Source organism: Dermochelys coriacea, chromosome 6 (genome assembly GCF_009764565.3).
Source record: "Dermochelys coriacea isolate rDerCor1 chromosome 6, rDerCor1.pri.v4, whole genome shotgun sequence".
Lineage (NCBI taxonomy): Eukaryota > Metazoa > Chordata > Testudines > Dermochelyidae > Dermochelys > Dermochelys coriacea.
The window spans coordinates 45,439,155-45,457,925 of NC_050073.1; the positions used below are offsets into that span (position 1 = coordinate 45,439,155).

General features: G+C 43.1%; 1 protein-coding gene across 1 annotated transcript in view; it reads right to left on the reverse strand.

Moving 5' to 3' along the window:
- The window catches only part of SHANK2 (SH3 and multiple ankyrin repeat domains 2), a 639,405-nt gene that overhangs the window by 458,376 nt on the left and 162,258 nt on the right, over positions 1-18,771 (reverse strand). The window contains exon 13 of the mRNA XM_038407205.2: positions 4,766-4,832. Within this exon, the coding sequence (XP_038263133.1) occupies positions 4,766-4,832 (67 nt within the window). The remainder of the gene's footprint in view (positions 1-4,765; positions 4,833-18,771) is intronic.

Sequence of the window (18,771 nt, forward strand, 5' to 3'; positions counted from 1 at the left end):
CACCAAGGATAACTATAGGCATTTCAGCATCCCCAACTGTTATTTTCTGGTCTGGGAAGAAAGTCCCTTTCTGCAGCTTTTGAAACAGACCAGAGTTCCTGAAGATGTGAGTGTCATGTACCTTTCCCGGCCATCCCATGTTGATGTTGGTGAAATGTTCCTTGTGATCCACCAGTGCTTGCAGCACTATTAAAAAGTACCCCTTGCGGTTTATGTACTCGCTGACTTGGTGCTCCGGTGTCAAGATAGGGATATGGGTTCCATCTATGACCCCACCACAGTTAGGGAATCCCATTGCAGCAAAGCCATCCACTATGACTTGCACATTTCCCGGGGTCACTATCCTTGATATCAGCAGATCTTTGATTGTGTTGGCTACTTGCATCACAGCAGCCCCCATAGTAGATTTGCCCACTCCAAATTGATTCCTGACTGACTGGTAGCTGTCTGGCATTGCAAGCTTCCACAGGGCTATTGCCACTCGCTTCTCAACTGTGAGGGCTGCTCTCATCTTGGTATTCTTGCACCTCAGGGCAGGGGAAAGCAAATCACAAATCTCCATGAAAGTGCCCTTATGCATGCGAAAGTTTCGCAGCCACTGGGAATCGTCCCAGATCTGCAACACTATGCGGTCCCACCAGTCTGTGCTTGTTTCCCGAGCCCAGAATCAGCGTTCCACCGCATGAACTTGCCCCATTAGCACCATGATGCCCACATTGGCAGGGCCCGTGCTTTGAGAGAAGTCTATGTCCAGGTCCTCATCACTCTCGTCACCGCGCTGACGTTGCCTACTCGCCCAGTTTCGCTTTGCCAGGTTCTGGTGCTGCATATACTGCTGGATAATGCGTGTGGTGTTTAATGTGCTCCTAATTGCCAAAGTGATCTGAGCAGGCTCCATGCTTGCCGTGGTATGGCGCCTGCACAGAAAAAAAGGCGTGGAACGATTGTCTGCTGTTGCCCTGATGGAGGGAGGGGCGACTGATGACATGGCTTACAGGGTTGGCTTACAGGGAATTAAAATCAACAAAGGGGGCGGCTTTGCGAGAAACTGAATGGCCGCCTCAAGGATAGAACTCAAAACTTCAAGGATAGAATTCAAAACTGGGTTTAGCAGGCCGTTGATTTCGCAGAGGGAGGGAGGGAGGGAGGGAGGCAGGAGAAAATGAATACAAAACAAATCTGGTCTATCTCTTGTTTTGAGCCACTTCATCTATCTTTATACATCATGCTGGCAGAAGACTGTGCAGTACGACCGCTAGCCATCGTCACCTCCTGGGTGCTCGGCAGAAGACGGTGCAGTATGACTTCTGGCCATCGTCTTCTGCTAGCTGCAGATTAAAAGACAGTGCACCGCTGGTAGGACTCAATCGCCATGAGACAAAACAAGGGAAATGACCTGGCTGAGTCACTCCCATGTTTGCCCAGGTGCCCGGTTAAAAGAGCACCCAGGACTACGTCAACGACGGTTACCAGTCATACTGCACTGTCTGCTGCCAAAAGGCAATAAACTGCTGCTGCGTAGCAATGCAGTACAACATCAGCCAGCACCCAGGAGACATACGGTGACGGTTAGCTGAGCGGGTTCCATGCTTGCCGTGGTATGGCGTCTGCACAGGTCACTCAAGAAAAAAGGAGCAAAACGATTGTCTGCCCTTGCTTTTACGGAGGGAGGGAGGGAATGGGAGCCTGACGATATGTACCCAGAACCACCCGCGACAATGTTTTAGCCTCATCAGGCACTGGGATTTCTACCCAGAATTCAAATGGGCGGTGGAGACTGCGGGAACTGTGGGATAGCTACCCACAGTGCAAAGCTCCGGAAGTCAATGGTTGCCTCGGTACTATGGACACAGTCCACCAACTACATGCACTTAGAGCATTTGTGTGGACACACACACTCGACTGTATAAAAACGCTTTCTACAAAACGGACTTCTATAAATTCGACCTAATTTCGTAGTTTAGACATACCCTTAGAAGGCTTAAATTTTTTGCAAGTATCTTCAGTTTTGTCCAATAACCACACATCTTGGAAAAAATAAACAAAGAATATCACATCAGATTAAAACTCAAGATATCTGATCTAATGTTCAACTGCAAGCAATGAGCACAGAGAGTCACTCAGAAAGGGGGTTGTAAAGATGGCTTTAATCCACATTTGTATTCCGCAATCCTCAGCGGGATAGAGCTGTGCCAGTGCCCCAGCATAAATGAGGCTTTGTCAACACACAGTCTTGCACTAGTTAGTTAAACCAGTGCAAATGATTGTGTGGACACTCTTATTTCAGTATGAGTGGCTTTTTTGCTTTAGCTTGAACCTGTTTCTGACTAATGAACTAAACTGAAATAAAACTGGTGTAAACTGAAATAAGAGTCTCCAAACAGAGTCTTCAAACTCCTTTGAATCAGTTTATCTAAGTCAGATGTTCTCAAACTGGGGGTTGGGACCCCTCAGGGGGTCGCGAGGTTTTTACCTGGGGGGTCACGAGCTGTAAGCCTCCACCCCAAACCACACTTTGCCTCCAGCATTTATAATGCTGTTAAATATATTTAAAAGTTTTTTTAATTTATAAGGGGGGGTCGCACTCAGAGGCTTGCTATGTGAAAAGAGTCACCGGTTCAAAAGTTTGAGAACCACTGATCTAAGTAAGCTTAAAATCCCATTTTAAATTAAATGCATGCAACTTTATATGTAGGCAATCTCTTCAAGCAGCTTTAAGGCTGTTCTAAAGCAGCGTTTTTCAAAGTTTGGGTCGTGACCCAGTATTGGATCACAGCATGTAAGGCACTGGATCGCTCTAGTCAGCACCACCGACCAGGATGTTAAAAGTCCCGTCGGCGGTGCTGCCCAGCTAAGGCAGGCTAGTGCCTACCTGTTCTGACACTGCACCTTGGAAGAAGCCAGCAGGCTGCTAGGCTCTAGGCGTCTAGGCTCCCATTGGTCAGTGCCTGAGCCCCAGCCCAGAGCCCACCCCAAAGCCTGCACCCCCAGCCCAGAGCCCTGACCCCCCCATAGCCCAACCCCTTGCCCCAGCCCTAAGCCCGACCCAGACCTGAAGCCCTGCATTCCCAGCCCCACCCGATAGCCCTCACCCCCATACTCCAACCCTCTGCCCTAGCCCTGAGCCCGCCCCCCACAAACCCCAAACCCCTCATCCCCAGCTCCGTTGGGTCACAGGCATCAACAATTTTCTTCAACTGCGTCCCCAGAAATTTTTTTGAAAACCACTGATCTAAAGTATAAAGAAAAAGATTGGTGGGATGGAAATTGTTGAAATCCTGGTGGAATTCCTCAAGGGCTTCTTTTCCATGGGTCCAGATGATGAAGATGTCATCAATGTAGTGCAAGTTCTCAGATGTTCTATCCTTGCAACAAAACCCGTTGCCAACTGTGTCCACATAGCTATTCAGGGGACACCATCATAGGGCCTAATCACATCAGCCACACTATCAGAGGCTCGTTCACCTGTGCATCTACCAATGTGATATATGCCATCATGTGCCATCAATGCCCCTTTGCTATGTACATTGGTCAAACTGGACAGTCTCTGTGTAAAAGAATGAATGGACACAAATCAGATGTCAAGAATTCTAACATTCAAAAACCAGTCGGAGAACACTTCAATCTCTCCGGACACTCGATTACAGACCTGAGGGTGGCTATCCTGCAACAAAAAAATTTCAAAAACTGACTCCAACGAGAGACTGCTGAATTGGAATTAATTTGCAAACTGGATACAATTAACTTAGGCTTGAATAGAAACTGGGAATGGATGAGTCATTACACAAAGTAAAACTATTTCCCCATGTTATTTCTCCCCCACTCCCCCACACTGTTCCTCAGATGTTCTTGTTAACTGCTGGAAATAGCCTACCTTGCTTGTCACCATGAAAGGTTTTCCTCCTCCCCCTCCCCCCCGCTGCTGGTGATGGCTCATCTTAAGTGATCACTCTCCTTACAGTGTGTATGATAAAACCCATTGTTTCATGTTCTCTGTGTGTGTATGTAAATCTCCCCACAGTATTTTCCACCCAGTGCATCCGATGAAGTGAGCTGTAGCTCACGAAAGCTTATGCTCAAATAAATGTGTTAGTCTCTAAGGTGTCACAAGTACTCCTTTTCTTTTTGTGAATACAGACTAACATGGCTGCTACTCTGAAACCTGATCTAAAGTATGTATACCCCAAGGGGCTTTCACAGGGGATTGACCAACACATCCTCTTTTTTTCAGCCACCCTCTACTTGCTGCAGTTAGGGGGCATGGCATATGGGAGGAAGTGCCATGTACGTCCTACCCAGTGGAGGATCTCTGTGTTGAGGTGATCCTCCTGTGATCAGTTACACCAGCTGTAGCACTGCTTTGCACTAGTGACACAGCAGCCTTGATGAAGGGGAGAATTTTGCCCTCTGTGGCTTGTGTGTGTGTGTGTGTTTGTGTGTGTGCTGTGTGTTTAATCTCTCCAAAACAAATCACACCTACTCAGAACACATCTGTGATCCAGTAGGGGTATTTATATCCAATTTTCTAAAACAAAGTACTGTCTGAAAAACAATTTGGCCTTTTTCCTATTTCTTCACCTTTTAGAAAATGGAAGAAAAACTTAGAATATTTCTCTGTATCAACCGTACAGTCAGCCTTCTGATTATGTTTCACATAAAACCAGATTTAACTGTTCTTTATAGGATTTAAATCTGGATTTAAAGATTTCCAATCAACATTTCATAAAGCTTTTCATTGTCACTATTTTGTAAATATTTTACTTACCAATATCTGTTTCCTTGTGATTTTTGATATATTCAGCCAGCTCAAAATTTCCTGCTATTATGGCCACCTAAAAGATTGTAAAATATTTCAAATTAATATGTGCTGAAAGTCATACACCATGCAAATATATATGTTATATTACACAGAGATAGATATTGGTACACACAACATAAATTTATTGTTCCATATAACAAAATGGGATAAAGTGCATTTACTTTGAAACTCTGACCCTCTCTCCTCCATGCACATATTATTATATTTATGTTAATTTGCTGAAACATAATACAAAGAAACAGGAATCGTGTATCACAGACACAGACAAAGCAGGGTCTGCCGCAATGGGAGCAGAGGAAAAAATGGAGCCCAGACAGAAAATGGAGCCCAGAGAAAATGGAGCCCATTTCAACCCAGAACTGTGAAAGGGAGGCCCATCATTATGGGGGTACTAGGACCCAGGTGATGTCTCTCCTCCCCTTCCATTTGGGTTGGGAGAAAGCTGCAAAGAGGAGCCAGACAGTCACTACAGCCAACAGGAGCAGAAGCAGCCAAAGCATGGACCTTTCGTCCTTTGAAGAACTTCCTCCAGTTTTGAGTGGACTTTCTCTGCCCTGTGCTGATTGGCTGTTTGCTCCAACCGTCTCCATCTCCCTCTACCTCACACTCTCTTCATCTCAGCATCATTCCTCTTCCCCACTTACCTGCCCCCTAGACCACCTTCCCTTCAATGTCCCCTCTCCCTTCCCTTTAGCTGATCCCTTTTATTAAACCCACCCAAAAAACAAAAATAAATAAAACATTATGTAACTAACATGACGTTTGCCATCATCACATTGGTGTCTCTGGTTGTGTGTTATAATCCCTTCCCACACCATGTATCTATCTTCTCTATTTAGATTGCAAGATATTCAGGGCAAGGACATCTCTTTTGTTTTCTCTTTGTACAGTGCCTAGCATAATGTGGTCATGGACCATGACTAGTACACCTAGGCACTATTGTACTACAAATAATAAATAATCTTAATAACAACAACAATAAACCATCTCATTAAACCATATTCACTTTACATATTTAAAAAAACCTTCTGAGGGGGCTTACGAGGTTTATAAACGGATAGGGACCCTTTCATGTCTAGTGCCAGTTCCAGTTATTTCACATGCAGATGAATTTTTCATTGCTGAGATGAGGAGTATCTGTGGAATTCTGAACCCAGAAATTTAAGATTATTGTTCCTATCTCCCTTCCCTGAGAAGAGAAGCAGGAATTGCAACGGGAAAATGAGAGAGGGCCATAGAAGCAGTATTACCAATTACCAATCAAATATCATGAATCAGACACCAAACCATTAGATTGCATTAAAATCATGATATTTTAAAATATGTATATATTTTAATAAACACAATAACTCCTTGCTTAACATTCTAGTTATGTTCCTGAATAATGCTACTTTAAGTGAAACGATGTTAAGCGAATCCAATTTCCCCATAAGAATTAATGTAAATAGGGGGGTTAGGTTCCAGGGAAATTTTTTCCCCAGACAAAAGACTATATTTTTATCTATATATTCACAGTATAAGTTTTAAACAAACCATTTAATAGCATACACAGCAATTATGATCGTGACGCTTGGTTGAGGTGGTGAAGTCAGAGGGTGGAAGAGGGTGGGATATTTCCCAGGGAATGCCTTACTGCTAAATGATGAACTAGCTCTCCGCTGAGCCCTCAAGGGTTAACACGTTGTTGTTAATGTAGCCTCACACTCTACAAGGCAGCAAGAAGGGAGGGAGGGAAGACATCATGGTAGAGAGAGACAGAGGCACACACAATGTGCGTGAAAGAGAGAGAGACAGACAAGCATTGCCCCTTTAAGTAGGCTGACCCCACTTTAAGTACATTGCCTTTTTAAGTAGATCAGCAAGTTGAGACAGGTTTCAGAGTAGCAGCCGTGTTAGTCTGTATTCACAAAAAGAAAAGGAGTACTTGTGGCACCTTAGAGACTAACAAATTTATTTGAGCATAAGCTTTCGTGAGCTACAGCTCACTTCATCGGATGCATTTGGTGGAAAAAACAGAGGAGAGATTTATATACACACACACAGAGAACATGAAACAATGGGTTTTATCATACACACTGTAAGGAGAGTGATCACTTAAGATGAGCCATCACCAGCAGGAGGGGGGGGAGGAGGAAAACCTTTCATGGTGTCAAGCAAGGTGGGCCATTTCCAGCAGTTAACAAGAACGTCTGAGGAACAGTGCGGGGTGGGGGGGGGAGAAATAACATGGGGAAATAGTTTTACTTTGTGTAATGACGCAGCAATGTCCCTCTGCCATGTACGTTGGTCAAACTGGACAGTCTCTACGTAAAAGAATAAATGGACACAAATCAGACGTCAAGAATTCTAACATTCAAAAACCAGTTGGAGAACACTTCAATCTCTCCGGTCACTCAATTACAGACCTGAGAGTGGCTATCCTTCAACAAAAAAACTTCAAAAACAGACTCCAGCGTGCTGAATTGGAGTGCTGAATTGGAATTAATTTGCAAACTGGATACAATTAACTTAGGCTTGAATAGAGACTGGGAGTGGATGCGTCATTACACAAAGTAAAACTATTTCCCCATGATATTTCTCCCCCCCCACCCCACCCCCCACTGTTCCTCAGACGTTCTTGTTAACTGCTGGAAATGGCCCACCTTGCTTGTCACCATGAAAGGTTTTCCTCCTCCCTCCCTTCTGCTGGTGATGGCTCATCTTAAGTGATCACTCTCCTTACAGTGTGTATGATAAAACCCATTGTTTCATGTTCTCTGTGTGTGTATATAAATCTCCCCACTGTATTTTCCACCGAATGCATCCGAAGCAGTGAGCTGTAGCTCACGAAAGCTTATGCTCAGATAAATTTGTTAGTCTCTAAGGTGCCACAAGTACTCCTTTTCAAGTTGAGACAGCAGCCGCTGCCAGCAAGCTCCCCCGTCCTGAGCCCTGTCCTGTTGTGTGTTCCCCCCCACCCCCGCTCTGTGGAGATGGGGTAAAGGAGTGGGGGGGTAGGGGATACCTTGACATTAGCAGCCCTTGTTTCCCTCTCCCCTGCCCCCATTTGCACAAAAAGCAGGAGGCTCCCAGGAGCAGCTCCAAGGCAAAGGGCAGGAGCAGCACACCGCAGTTGGGAGAGGGATGGCTGAACTGCCTGGCAAGCTGCACAGGGAACTCAGGAAAGCTGATAGTGGGCTGCTGGTTCACCCTGCTTCCAAGCCCCACCAGCTAGCTCCAATGGGCTGCTCTTTCTGCAAGCAATGGACAAAGCAGGCAGCTGCCAAACAACATTATAAAGGAGCATTGTGCAACTTTAAACAAGCATGTTCTCTAACTGATCTGCAATGAAACAACTTTAACCAGGACAACTTTAAGTGAGGAGTTACTGTATATGAAAATAATAAATAATTTGTTTTTTTTACCTGCCTTCCAACTGTTAAGCTTTTTGGGGACACCACCCACTCTAAATTCAACCTTAAGGGTATTTCTATGCTGCAATTGAAAAACAGCTGACTCAGGCTCGGGGGGGCTTGGGCTAAGGGTCTGTTTAACTGTGTTGCAGAAATTCTGGGGCCCTACCACCTCAAAAAGCACTAGAGCCAAGGCTCCAGCCCAAGCCCAAATGTCTATATTGCAATTAAAACAGACCCTTAGCCCAAGTCCACCAAATGCACTGACTAAATAATGCAAGTATCTCCCATTGTCTATGTGCAGAGGTACTCACTCACACTTTTGTTAACCTTTTTCCCTTTCCCCACTCTTGCCCCCAATATTTTTTCACCTTCCAGGGTTCTTTATATCAGTAAGAACCATCCTTTTTCCAGACAGCAGCCTGGCTTCTCACCTATTGGGAACAATGGGAGGTAGTGGCCATCTTTCTTAAGAGTAGTAAAAACTGCCACATGTATTGGTTGTAAAGAAAAGATGGGGAAACCTGTGGCCTCAGGCCTATTACAACAATGAGAACAGGTGGCCATTTTGAAACAGGAGAACACTTTGGAAATGTACTGCTAAGGGAGAAGAGTTTATTCAGTAGCTCTGCTAGCTCATAAAATGTTAGGTGATGAAGTAAATACATGTTTTTTAAAAAAACTATCTGAGATGTTCTCAGAGTGTGAGATGTATAAAGTTTGGAGTTTGTGTAGGCAGTGATTGTTTTAGGTATTGTACCAAAAAAAGGTGAGACTCAACAGAACAAATTTTATAAAGAGCCCACTTTTAAAAATTACACTCACACTAATTAACAATTTATTTAAAACCCCTCAGAAAAGTTACTCACAGATTATGTCTGTGAAATTTGAAGAAGATACTCTGCATTGTGTATAGAAAACAGTTTGAATTCCTACTGTAAATTAAAAACTCACTGTAACCTAATCAACACCTCCATATACATAAATGTAAAATAATTGCATCTATTTTCTATAATTTTAGATCAGCTCAAATTATTTGTACAGTAGTCATCATTCTGCTATTAGTGCAGTCTCAAACTTCTGCACCATACGTTTGGGCCTGAAGGTGAATGTGCAACCATGTATCCTACTTTAACTTTGGAAAAAATCTCATTAATACTTATGAATATGATTGTTTCCAGCAAAGATGGGTGAACTGTTTCAGAAAAAAATAAAAAGTGGTTGCCTCCTTTTCCTCAGCTCTCCTCAACTCCCAACATATATAGCCATGGCTACTTTGCCGAGACATTCCTGAAGGCCTGAAATTACCTTTCCATTACTATCCTCCCTCCCAACTTGAAACACATAAATCTCTGTGAAGATTCAGTTATGAGACCAGAAGTTTGATTATCTTTGTGGTGGTCCCAGCATAAAAACATTATGCAATAATTACCTTTTTATCACAGGCACTGATTTCTCTTTTTTGCTGGTGAGTGCTCCAACCCCACTGTATCCCAAGGCTCCGCTCCTGCTCGGCCTCTTCCCCCGAGGCCCTGCCCCTAGTCCACCTCTATCCCTGCTCTGCCTCTTCCCAAGACCCCCCCCACCTGCTGCTTCCTCCTCTCTGGCCCTTCCCTGAGCCCCCCACTCCTTTCCCCTGCCCTCTCCATCCCCTTCGCCCACTGCTCACTTCTCTCCACTCCCACCCGCCGTTTGCTTCTCTCGGCCCTCTCCCCCAAGGAAGCCCCTGCCCACTGTTCTCCTCTGCTCCTCCCGAAACCCCCCACATGCCCACCTGATGCTCGCTCCTCTCTGCCCCCTCCTCCGAGTACCTCTCTCCCGATTCTCTCTCCTTTCTGCTTCCCCCGCCTTAAGGGTGAATGACGGGAAGAGGAGGTGGAGAGGAGTGAGCGGCAGGGGCCTCAGGGGAAGATGACTAGTGGGGACGAGACCTCAGGGTAGAGTGCAGGTGGGGCTACAGTCTGTGTGTGCTGAACACCCCCCTTTTTTTTTCGTGAGTGCATGAGCCCCGGAGCACTTACAGACTTGGCACCAGTGCTTTTTATCATTTATCATGGTTTAAGAGAGTTCAGTCTATGCAGTTTGGGGTCTAACCTCCACTCCTCCTAGCTGGTCATTAATTGACAACTGAAATCCTCTGAACAAGCCACTATTGCTTAAATATCTCACAATAACAAATACATTTCCAATATACCCCTTTTACTAGAGCACCAAATAAAGCCCAAAAGGGAAAAGGTTGTACATGCTGCCTGCCATGTTCACATCATAAACATTTCAAATGTTTTCTTCTATTTAGTCTCCACTTTCCTCTGTAAATTATTTCATAGTCACTTAAAAGTATATTGTCCACTGTAAAAGCTTGATGTAATAATTATTTCTTACAGGAAACACATTTCTTACTTAGATTTTAAACTCTTTTGGGCAGGTACCATCTTTTTGTTCTGTATTTATATTATGCCTAGCACAATCCAGTTCTGGGCCATGACTAGGGCTCCTAGGCACTATGGTAACACAAATAATAATTAATAACTTTTCAGAATATTATTAAGCCAGAAGATATTGAGGATGTTTAAATAAGTGAACAGCAGCCACGCATAAAAGCAAACCGCAAATGCTCTAAGTGAAATTAGACAAAAATATGTATGTTAACTATATATACATATATTTACAAACACACCACAGCTCTACAGATGTATTTTAAAACTGATCATTAGCAAACAGTGCAACATATACATTTTTCCCACTAAAATAACTCTGCCCACAATGTAAAATAGTACAATGCAAAACATTTATTGGGAATAAATGTGTAATTATTTTTCTTTTCACAATTTCAATATTAGGGAAACTCTGCACCTTGATACTTCCAGGTTGTGATACTTCAAAGTTGATGAATTACTAAGAGTAGAATTTATTGCTATGAGTCATTAACAATGGGTCAGACCAGTTCCCATTACTATCGGATTGCAGTCCAAGGAGTACAGAAGAAGAACTGCATCATAACCTTCCATGACCCCTATCAGTTTCTGTGAGGAATCTGTTCTGGAAGAAGGTGTTAGGGGTTGGGAGTGGTATGTGTGCCGTGTATTGTCATCCAGAAACCAGCAGGGAATCTGCTGAAAACTTAACACTCTCTAAAGCTGTGTCAACTTTTTTGCACTCCCTTTCTATGGTTTTAGGAACGTTTTCAGGAGAGGACATCCTGTCAGGAGAAGGAAGCCTTTTGATACAACAGGTGTTGGGGTGGAAGAAAGCTACAGTCAGCCAGGAGACAGTGCAGAGACACAGGGCCTCAAGGCAGACAGTGCTGGCCTCCAGTATATCTCACAAGATTCACATTGCTCTTGTGAGATCTCCATGTTTTTGAGATACACACCCCCTATTTAGTCCACGGTACAATGGGCTGAGATGGCCACTGCAAATCCCACCCCCCTTTTCCCAACAGAACAGTCTGGGGGTCAGGTTTTCCTCCCTGTGTGCATATTTCCCTGTAAAGGAACAATGTGGACCAAAAGCAATACTTCAGAAAAGATTAATGGCCCTTTTTGCTAGACTCAAAAGGATTTAACTCTTCCATAAAGGTAGGGAGCATTTACATGCTTTATTCCCTCTGGATAAAACTCACTATCGTCGAAGGGCCTGAATCAGACCCTCCATTCTGCAGAACCCTATAATAAGTTCATACAAGGGGACTCAGTTCTCCCTACAAGCTGAAGAAAGTAGGTGTCTACTTTGCAGGGGAAGGTTTTTTTAATCTAAATTACCCAACGTAAGACAGGAGTACCTAGTTTTCCAGTGCCCTTCCCCTTGTGTTGTCATTTACAACAATGCCCAAGTGGGTGCCGGTGCTACCAAACAGGTGCAGAGCAACAGAGAATCAGGTCCACTATGTCCTCATTGCAATTTCTACTGAGGGCCTGAGGACTTTCAGACAATTAGCCATTATATCTAGCTTTAAAAAAAATCCCATTTTCCTACATCTCTTGATTGAACTGCATATGGATTGAAAATCTGAACTTTATGAATGCCTAGAAGAATACTGTGCAATTACCTCTGCAACTGCATTTATGATTGGTACTGGTTGGAGGGCACAAGTATGTCTGTATTCTGAACTAGAACTAAAAGAAACTAAATTGATCTTTTGCATAAAAAAGGAAGCTTAAATCAACTGGAGCAACTGCATTCTTTATAACCTTCCATGTGTCCAAGGTGTTTCTAAGACACTTATCACTTTGCTATATAAAATAACTTAGCCATGCTGCAGGACATTAATGGAGATTCATTATTATTTTTCATTTTTATTGTCAATGCATTGTCCCCTATAGGCTTATTCTTAAAATACCCTAAATACACAAATCATATTAGTTCCTTAGTTTCAGCAGCCAAGTTTTCCTGCCAAGTTATGTGCTCAAATAGAATGCATTGGACATGGCAACAGGTTGAGGTGACTCCAGCTGGTTAACTCCCAGACGAGAAGTTTAGCTTCATTACATACTGCTCACATCAGAGAAACTACCGTGGGCAAACTATTCTTACTGGGTATTCTAAGGATGGAGCAGCTTTGACTAAAGTGAGCAATAATTATTATGGAAAAGAGCTGGCTGAAGAATTTCATAAAATTCAAAATGTACATGAAAAATGGGGGGGGGGGAAATCCACAGATTTTTTTCACTGTTTTTCAACCAACTCTATAATGCAGTACTATAAAAGCATACTCATTGTCATTGCCTGTGGTATATGGACTGTTCTCTGTATGAAGGTGATGGGCACTATAGAAACCTTAACATGCTAAATAGAGAGATAGTAAACCATATCACTGTTAAAAGGTAAACTCTGCTTGTTTTCTTTTTGTAATAGTTTAGGACAAGATTTGGATACCCGTACTCAGCGGGCTTGTGGTGCAAGCTGCTGCTCAAGATGAGTAAGGGTATCAGAATCTGGCCCTTATCAATGAATATCCCATTATTTTGAAGTGCAGCCCATGAGTACTAAGGTGCTGTAGATTCTATGAGCCTAACAGTAAAGCTGTGCAACTACAGCAGAACCTGAGAGTTATGAACACCAGAGTTCAAACTGACCGGTAAACCATACACCTCATTTTTGAACCAGAAGTACACAATCAGGCAGCAGCAGAGACGCCCCGTCCAAAAAAGGCAAATATAGTGTTAAATGTAAACTATTTAAAAAAAAGGGAAAGTTTAAAAAAAAGATTTGACAATATAAAGAAACTGTTTCGTTTAAATTAAGATGGTTAAAAGTAGCATTTTCTTTCTGCATAGTAAAGTTTCAAAAGTTTCATGTTCAGTTGCAAACTTTTGGAAGAACCACCATAACATTTTGTTCAGAGTTATAAACATTTCAGAGTTATGAAGAACCTCCATTCCCGAGATAGTTGTAACTATAAGGCTCTATTGTACCATATATTTTAGTTCGCACTATACTGGCAGGATTGATTCATATGGGTTCATGCCTTATGGCGTGCTTAGAGTTTGGGGAGTTTCTTTATGTTATAAGCCAGCGACAAGATTTTTATTCAACACCACGACGTATTAACGTGCTCAATTCAAATGGGGAATTCAGAAGAAAAATGCAACTGTATTAATGAGCAGACATGTTACTGAAATGACAGAATCTTTGATCCACAGCAGTAAATCTCAAAATGTACATGCAAATATGTTGTTTGACTGGTAAACGTGTTTTATTACTCAAATGAGAGATATTTATATTAAATAGCTAAAAGACAAACAATAGCTGAGGGAATTATTTCTGTGTTTGCTGTTGAACCCATCATTCATCCTACTTTAATATCCTTCAAGGTGACTACAGCACTATATCAAATACTAACAGCAAAAAATTAAGAAAAATGTATCAATTTTTTAAAAGAGCATGTGAAAGTAAATAAAGTACAAGATATTGCATAGCACAACATCATTGTACTTTATTGCATTGAACTTAGTGGGTGAGGTGGAGCGGGCGGGACGAAAGAAAGGTAAATTTAAAAAATCCAATGGTGCAAAATTATGTTGGTTAAATTTTTAAAATTCTAAGCCAGCTAAGGACAATAACACAGAGTGTTTTCTCCAACAACCTTATTCTTGAACCAAGAATTGTATGTATTCTGAGCAGCATTCATGTAATGAAGAAAGGTTGTAAGGGACTACAGCAAAGTACATTATTAAGCTTTTATGATGCATCAATGTATTGCAAGCTATCAAAGGAAGAAGACCCTATATGGTCAATTTTAAAACAAAGCTCCTATTTAAAACAAATTTATGTTGATGGAAAGACTCCCAGTGATTTAAATAGCCCCTAATGTATATATAATTACATTTAATTCTATTTCTTTACATTTTAGGAAAACTCATTGATTAGGATTTTCCTGGAAAGCAGTGGAGTTTGATTAATTTACATTTTAAACAGATTGATAACTGAGTTCCTATGGGATGGAATTTCTAAGAATACCGCTACTTGAGAGCAAGGCAGAGTGTAAGATTTTTAATTTAGAGTTGTTTTTTAAAAACATACCAAAGGAGAGCATTTCTCTACAATGAAAAAATGTTGCATTTCTAACATAAAACTGAAAAGAGACTAATTTGCAGAGGTGTTGTTTCTTGGCCAAAGGTGGAAGTTTCTTCATAATGTTAGGAAATTAGTGTATGTCCTAATGCATATGGACACCAAAAGTATCACATGAACTTTCCTTGATGTGAGATGGTACTGTGAGCTTGTTGGCACTTCCAAGATGAGATTTTTTGCTCCAGATTCTGTCATGCTGAGTCATGTACTGTAGCTGTTTTATACTGCATATACAGTGATCCCATTAAAATTCAGGTTCTTTTTCATTGTGAGTGAATATCTTTTTGTTTAGTACTTTTGTACACAAGTAAGGTGTCTCAAGTCACATCCTTAAAGTCCTTACATCAATTTATTCTATTAAACTTGTGTCACTTCATTTATAATTGCTTGTTCATTAAAAAAAAATTCTCTGTCATTTCAACTAAAAGTTCTGTTTCTTTGCCGACATAGTAGAGCAAACTATCAAAAGTCAAGTAACTCTTAGGTTATGTCTACATTTGACCTAGGTGGTGTGATTTCCAGCTCTCCTAGACATACCTGTGTTAGCTCTACTTGAGCTAGTGCACTAAAAAGAGTAGTGTGGCAGAGGTAGCACAAGTGGTTGCTCAGGCTAGACACTGAAGTATGCACCCAGAGGGTCTGGGTTAGTTTGTACTCTAAGCTGCGGCTGTGCTACCCTGATCACATTGCTATTTTTAGGTGCTCATTCGAGCAGAGCTATAGTGGGTATGTCTACGTGGACAGGAAATCACACCATCCAGGTCAAATGTAGGTGTAGCCTTAGATTCTATGGACTCTTTCCATTGGAGGTCTATCTGATACAGTGTATCTCTAGGTTTTTATAGTGGCACTAGTCAGTGTAATATTTGAGCAGCGTAGTATCCAAAGTGAATTATTTTTCCTCCATTCCACCAGAGTGTACTGTACATTCACACCCTGTCTTGCCTTGCACAAAGTCCCCATGCAGGCAAACCCTCACTTTTTAAAAAATGTCAGCAATAAACATAATAAAAATACAGGCCACAATCTTGTAAAGATCTATGTGTGTGCTTAATTTTGCATTCTAACTTCAGTGGGATTACTCACAGTGGGACTGCCAACAGTGAAGGAGGGGGGTCTTAAACCATAAAAAGAATGAGGGGTTAATCCACACATATGGAGGCTTCTATTTCTGTGATGCTCTGTCCATAAACCTTTTCCCTAAAAAGAGTGTTAAAAGTATGGAGTCATTGAATTAGATATTTGAGATACATGCTGCAAGCCCCTGGTGGCATCCTGATGCACCAAGCCTTTGGGTTAATGATTCTTTGCTTAAGGCATCTCAGTGGAGAATTAGCTAATTATAACTGTCAGAGTATTGTGACGGGTCGACCAGATGGCTATAGGAGAGTAATAGAAGGCAGATATATTAGCCCCAGGTTAAGTAGGTCCCTTTTCCCTGGGTAAGGTAACAGGGAAGGTTCCAGAACAATCAGGAACCTTCTGGACACAATTAAGACAGACAGGCTGATTAGAACACCTGCAGCCAATCAAGAAGCTGCTAGAATCAATTAAGGCAGGCTAATCAGGGCACCTGGGTTTTAAAAAGGAGCTCACTTCAGTTTGTCGTGTGTGTGTGAGGAGCTGGGAGCAAGAGGCACTAGGAGCTGAGAGTGAGAACGCGGACTGTTGGAGGACTGAGGTGTACAAGCATTATCAGACACCAGGAGGAAGGTCCTATGGTGAGGATAAAGAAGGTGTTGGGAAGAGGCCATCGGAAAGTAGCCCAGGGAGTTGTAGCTGTCGCACAGCTGTTCCAGGAGGCACTCTAGACTGCTGCATTCCACAGGGCCCTGGGCTGGAAGCCGGAGTAGAGGGCGGGCCCGGGTTCCCCCCAGAATCCTCCCAACTCCTGGTCAGACACAGGAGGAGTCAACCTGGACTGTGAATTCAGAAAAATGGCCAAGCTGAGGGCTGCTGTGAAGCTCCAAGACGAGCAAATCTGCCAATAAGCGCAAGACCCACCAAGGCAGAGCAGGAACTTTGTCACAGTATATAAAGCAAGAGTGTTATCAGAATGGATTCTTGATGTGCTTTGTTAGAAATAAAACTTGTTACAGTGACCCTGTTGTCTCACTTACTGTCTAAGAGGCAGGTCCCTTTCAAATACAACTGTTTAAAATGTCTTACTATTTCTAATGCCAAGCAATCCCAGCTGGATTTTCACCAGTTTTGGGAGGAAGGGAATGATTTTAACTGACACTTGGCTAGTTGATGTGGATGGTAACTAAATGATAACTCAGCACATGACTTTAAAAGGTTTTGATTAGTCTGGGAAAGGTTAAGACACAGAGAGTCTTAGAATTTGAAAGGAGTGTCCAGGAAGAAGCAACAAATTCAAAAATGTTGCTCCTGGGTTTGAATACAGAGCTGTTTTGCTGATGTTGCTGCTTCTACTGTTTGTAACCACCCTTATTCAATGCAATAGCCCAGGGGTGGGCAAACTGTGGCTCATGATCCACATTCAGCTCTTTTACCATTAAAGTATGGCTCAGGTTCCAAGCCCCCCCATTCGCCACCTACGACTTGAGGGGGAGCTTGGAACCTCTGCCTTGCAGCGGGTGGTGGGTAGGGGCTTCTGCCCATGGCGGGGTGGGGTCCTCGGGCTTCAGTCCAGTGGGGAGGGAGGTCTCGGGCTTCTGCCCTTTGGGGAGCACCAGCTGGGGCTCGGGGTTTCAGCTGGAGCAGGGCTGAAGCCCCAAGCCCTGTCAGGAGCCTTCCACAAGGCTGAAGCCCTGAGTCCTGTCAGATGCCTAACACAGGGCTGAAGCCCCCACAGGTATGCCCCGGCTCTTGAACTTCTGAATATTGTCATATGGGGCTCAGAGTGTCAATAAGTTTGGCCATCCCTACAGTAGCCTCATCGTGTCCTTGAGAACCATACACAGAGGGACTCTCTGCACACTGAGATTTTTCCTACTGCAAGGAGCTGCTTCCATAATACCATTTCCTGCTCTGAATCCCACAAAGGCTTCTTTGTAAATCTGGAGCTCATACTGATAGAAGTTGATGGAGACTGGCTAGGAAGAGGAAGAAATAGGTAGAGCCCATTTGGATGCACATCATCCTCCTTCCCAAGCCCCATGGAGAAACCGTGGAGAAGATAATAATACAGCCAAAGTATGTTATCTTTTCCAATATATTTTTTGCTAGGCGTCCCATGAGCTATCATGGAGGGGGAAGGGCCAGACTCTATTAGCACAGCTCCAATGGAACCACACTGCCAGGGATTTTTTTTTGGGGGGGGGGGGGAAGGGGTGGCGGTGCCAAGAGGCCAGAGTCAGTAAAAAGACACAAAGACACTCATGTAGATGGGATTTGGCCTCCTAGGAATCACATCCACCCCGAGGATCCACCACATTACAACCCACAGAAGACTAGACTATTATGTGCCACAGGCAGAGAATAGGAGGAACCAAGGTGCACCAGTGTCTGAGCCTCTTGCAAAGACAGGGAAATGATAAACTGAGATATACCCAGATAATCTTGGCAATTGACCTGTATGTACACATTGCAAAGAAAGGTGAAAAACACGCAAGGTCACTGACAATCTGACCTGGAGAAAAATTCCTTCTCAACCCTACATAAGATGATCAGTTAGACCCTGAGCACATGAGCAAGAACCAGCCAGCCAAGCATCAAAGAGAGATTATGCTTGATCCCACCTCAGAGCCCTGGCCAGCCCCATCCAATGTCTCCAGCTGTGGCCAACCATGATGCTTCGGAAGAAGATCAAACTTCCCTCACAACTTCAGACAAAACCAAGAGTAAGAGATGGCAGAAGCCTGAGACTTAAAGATACTGTGACCACAAGATACTTTGAGAAACTGCCTTCTTCAATAAGCAATCTTTGGGCCTAAGCCTCCTGGCTAAGGCAGGCAGTAAACACAGTCTAGGCTCTGACTCCCTGGATGGGGCAGAGCAACAAGCAGTCTTTCACCTGAGCCT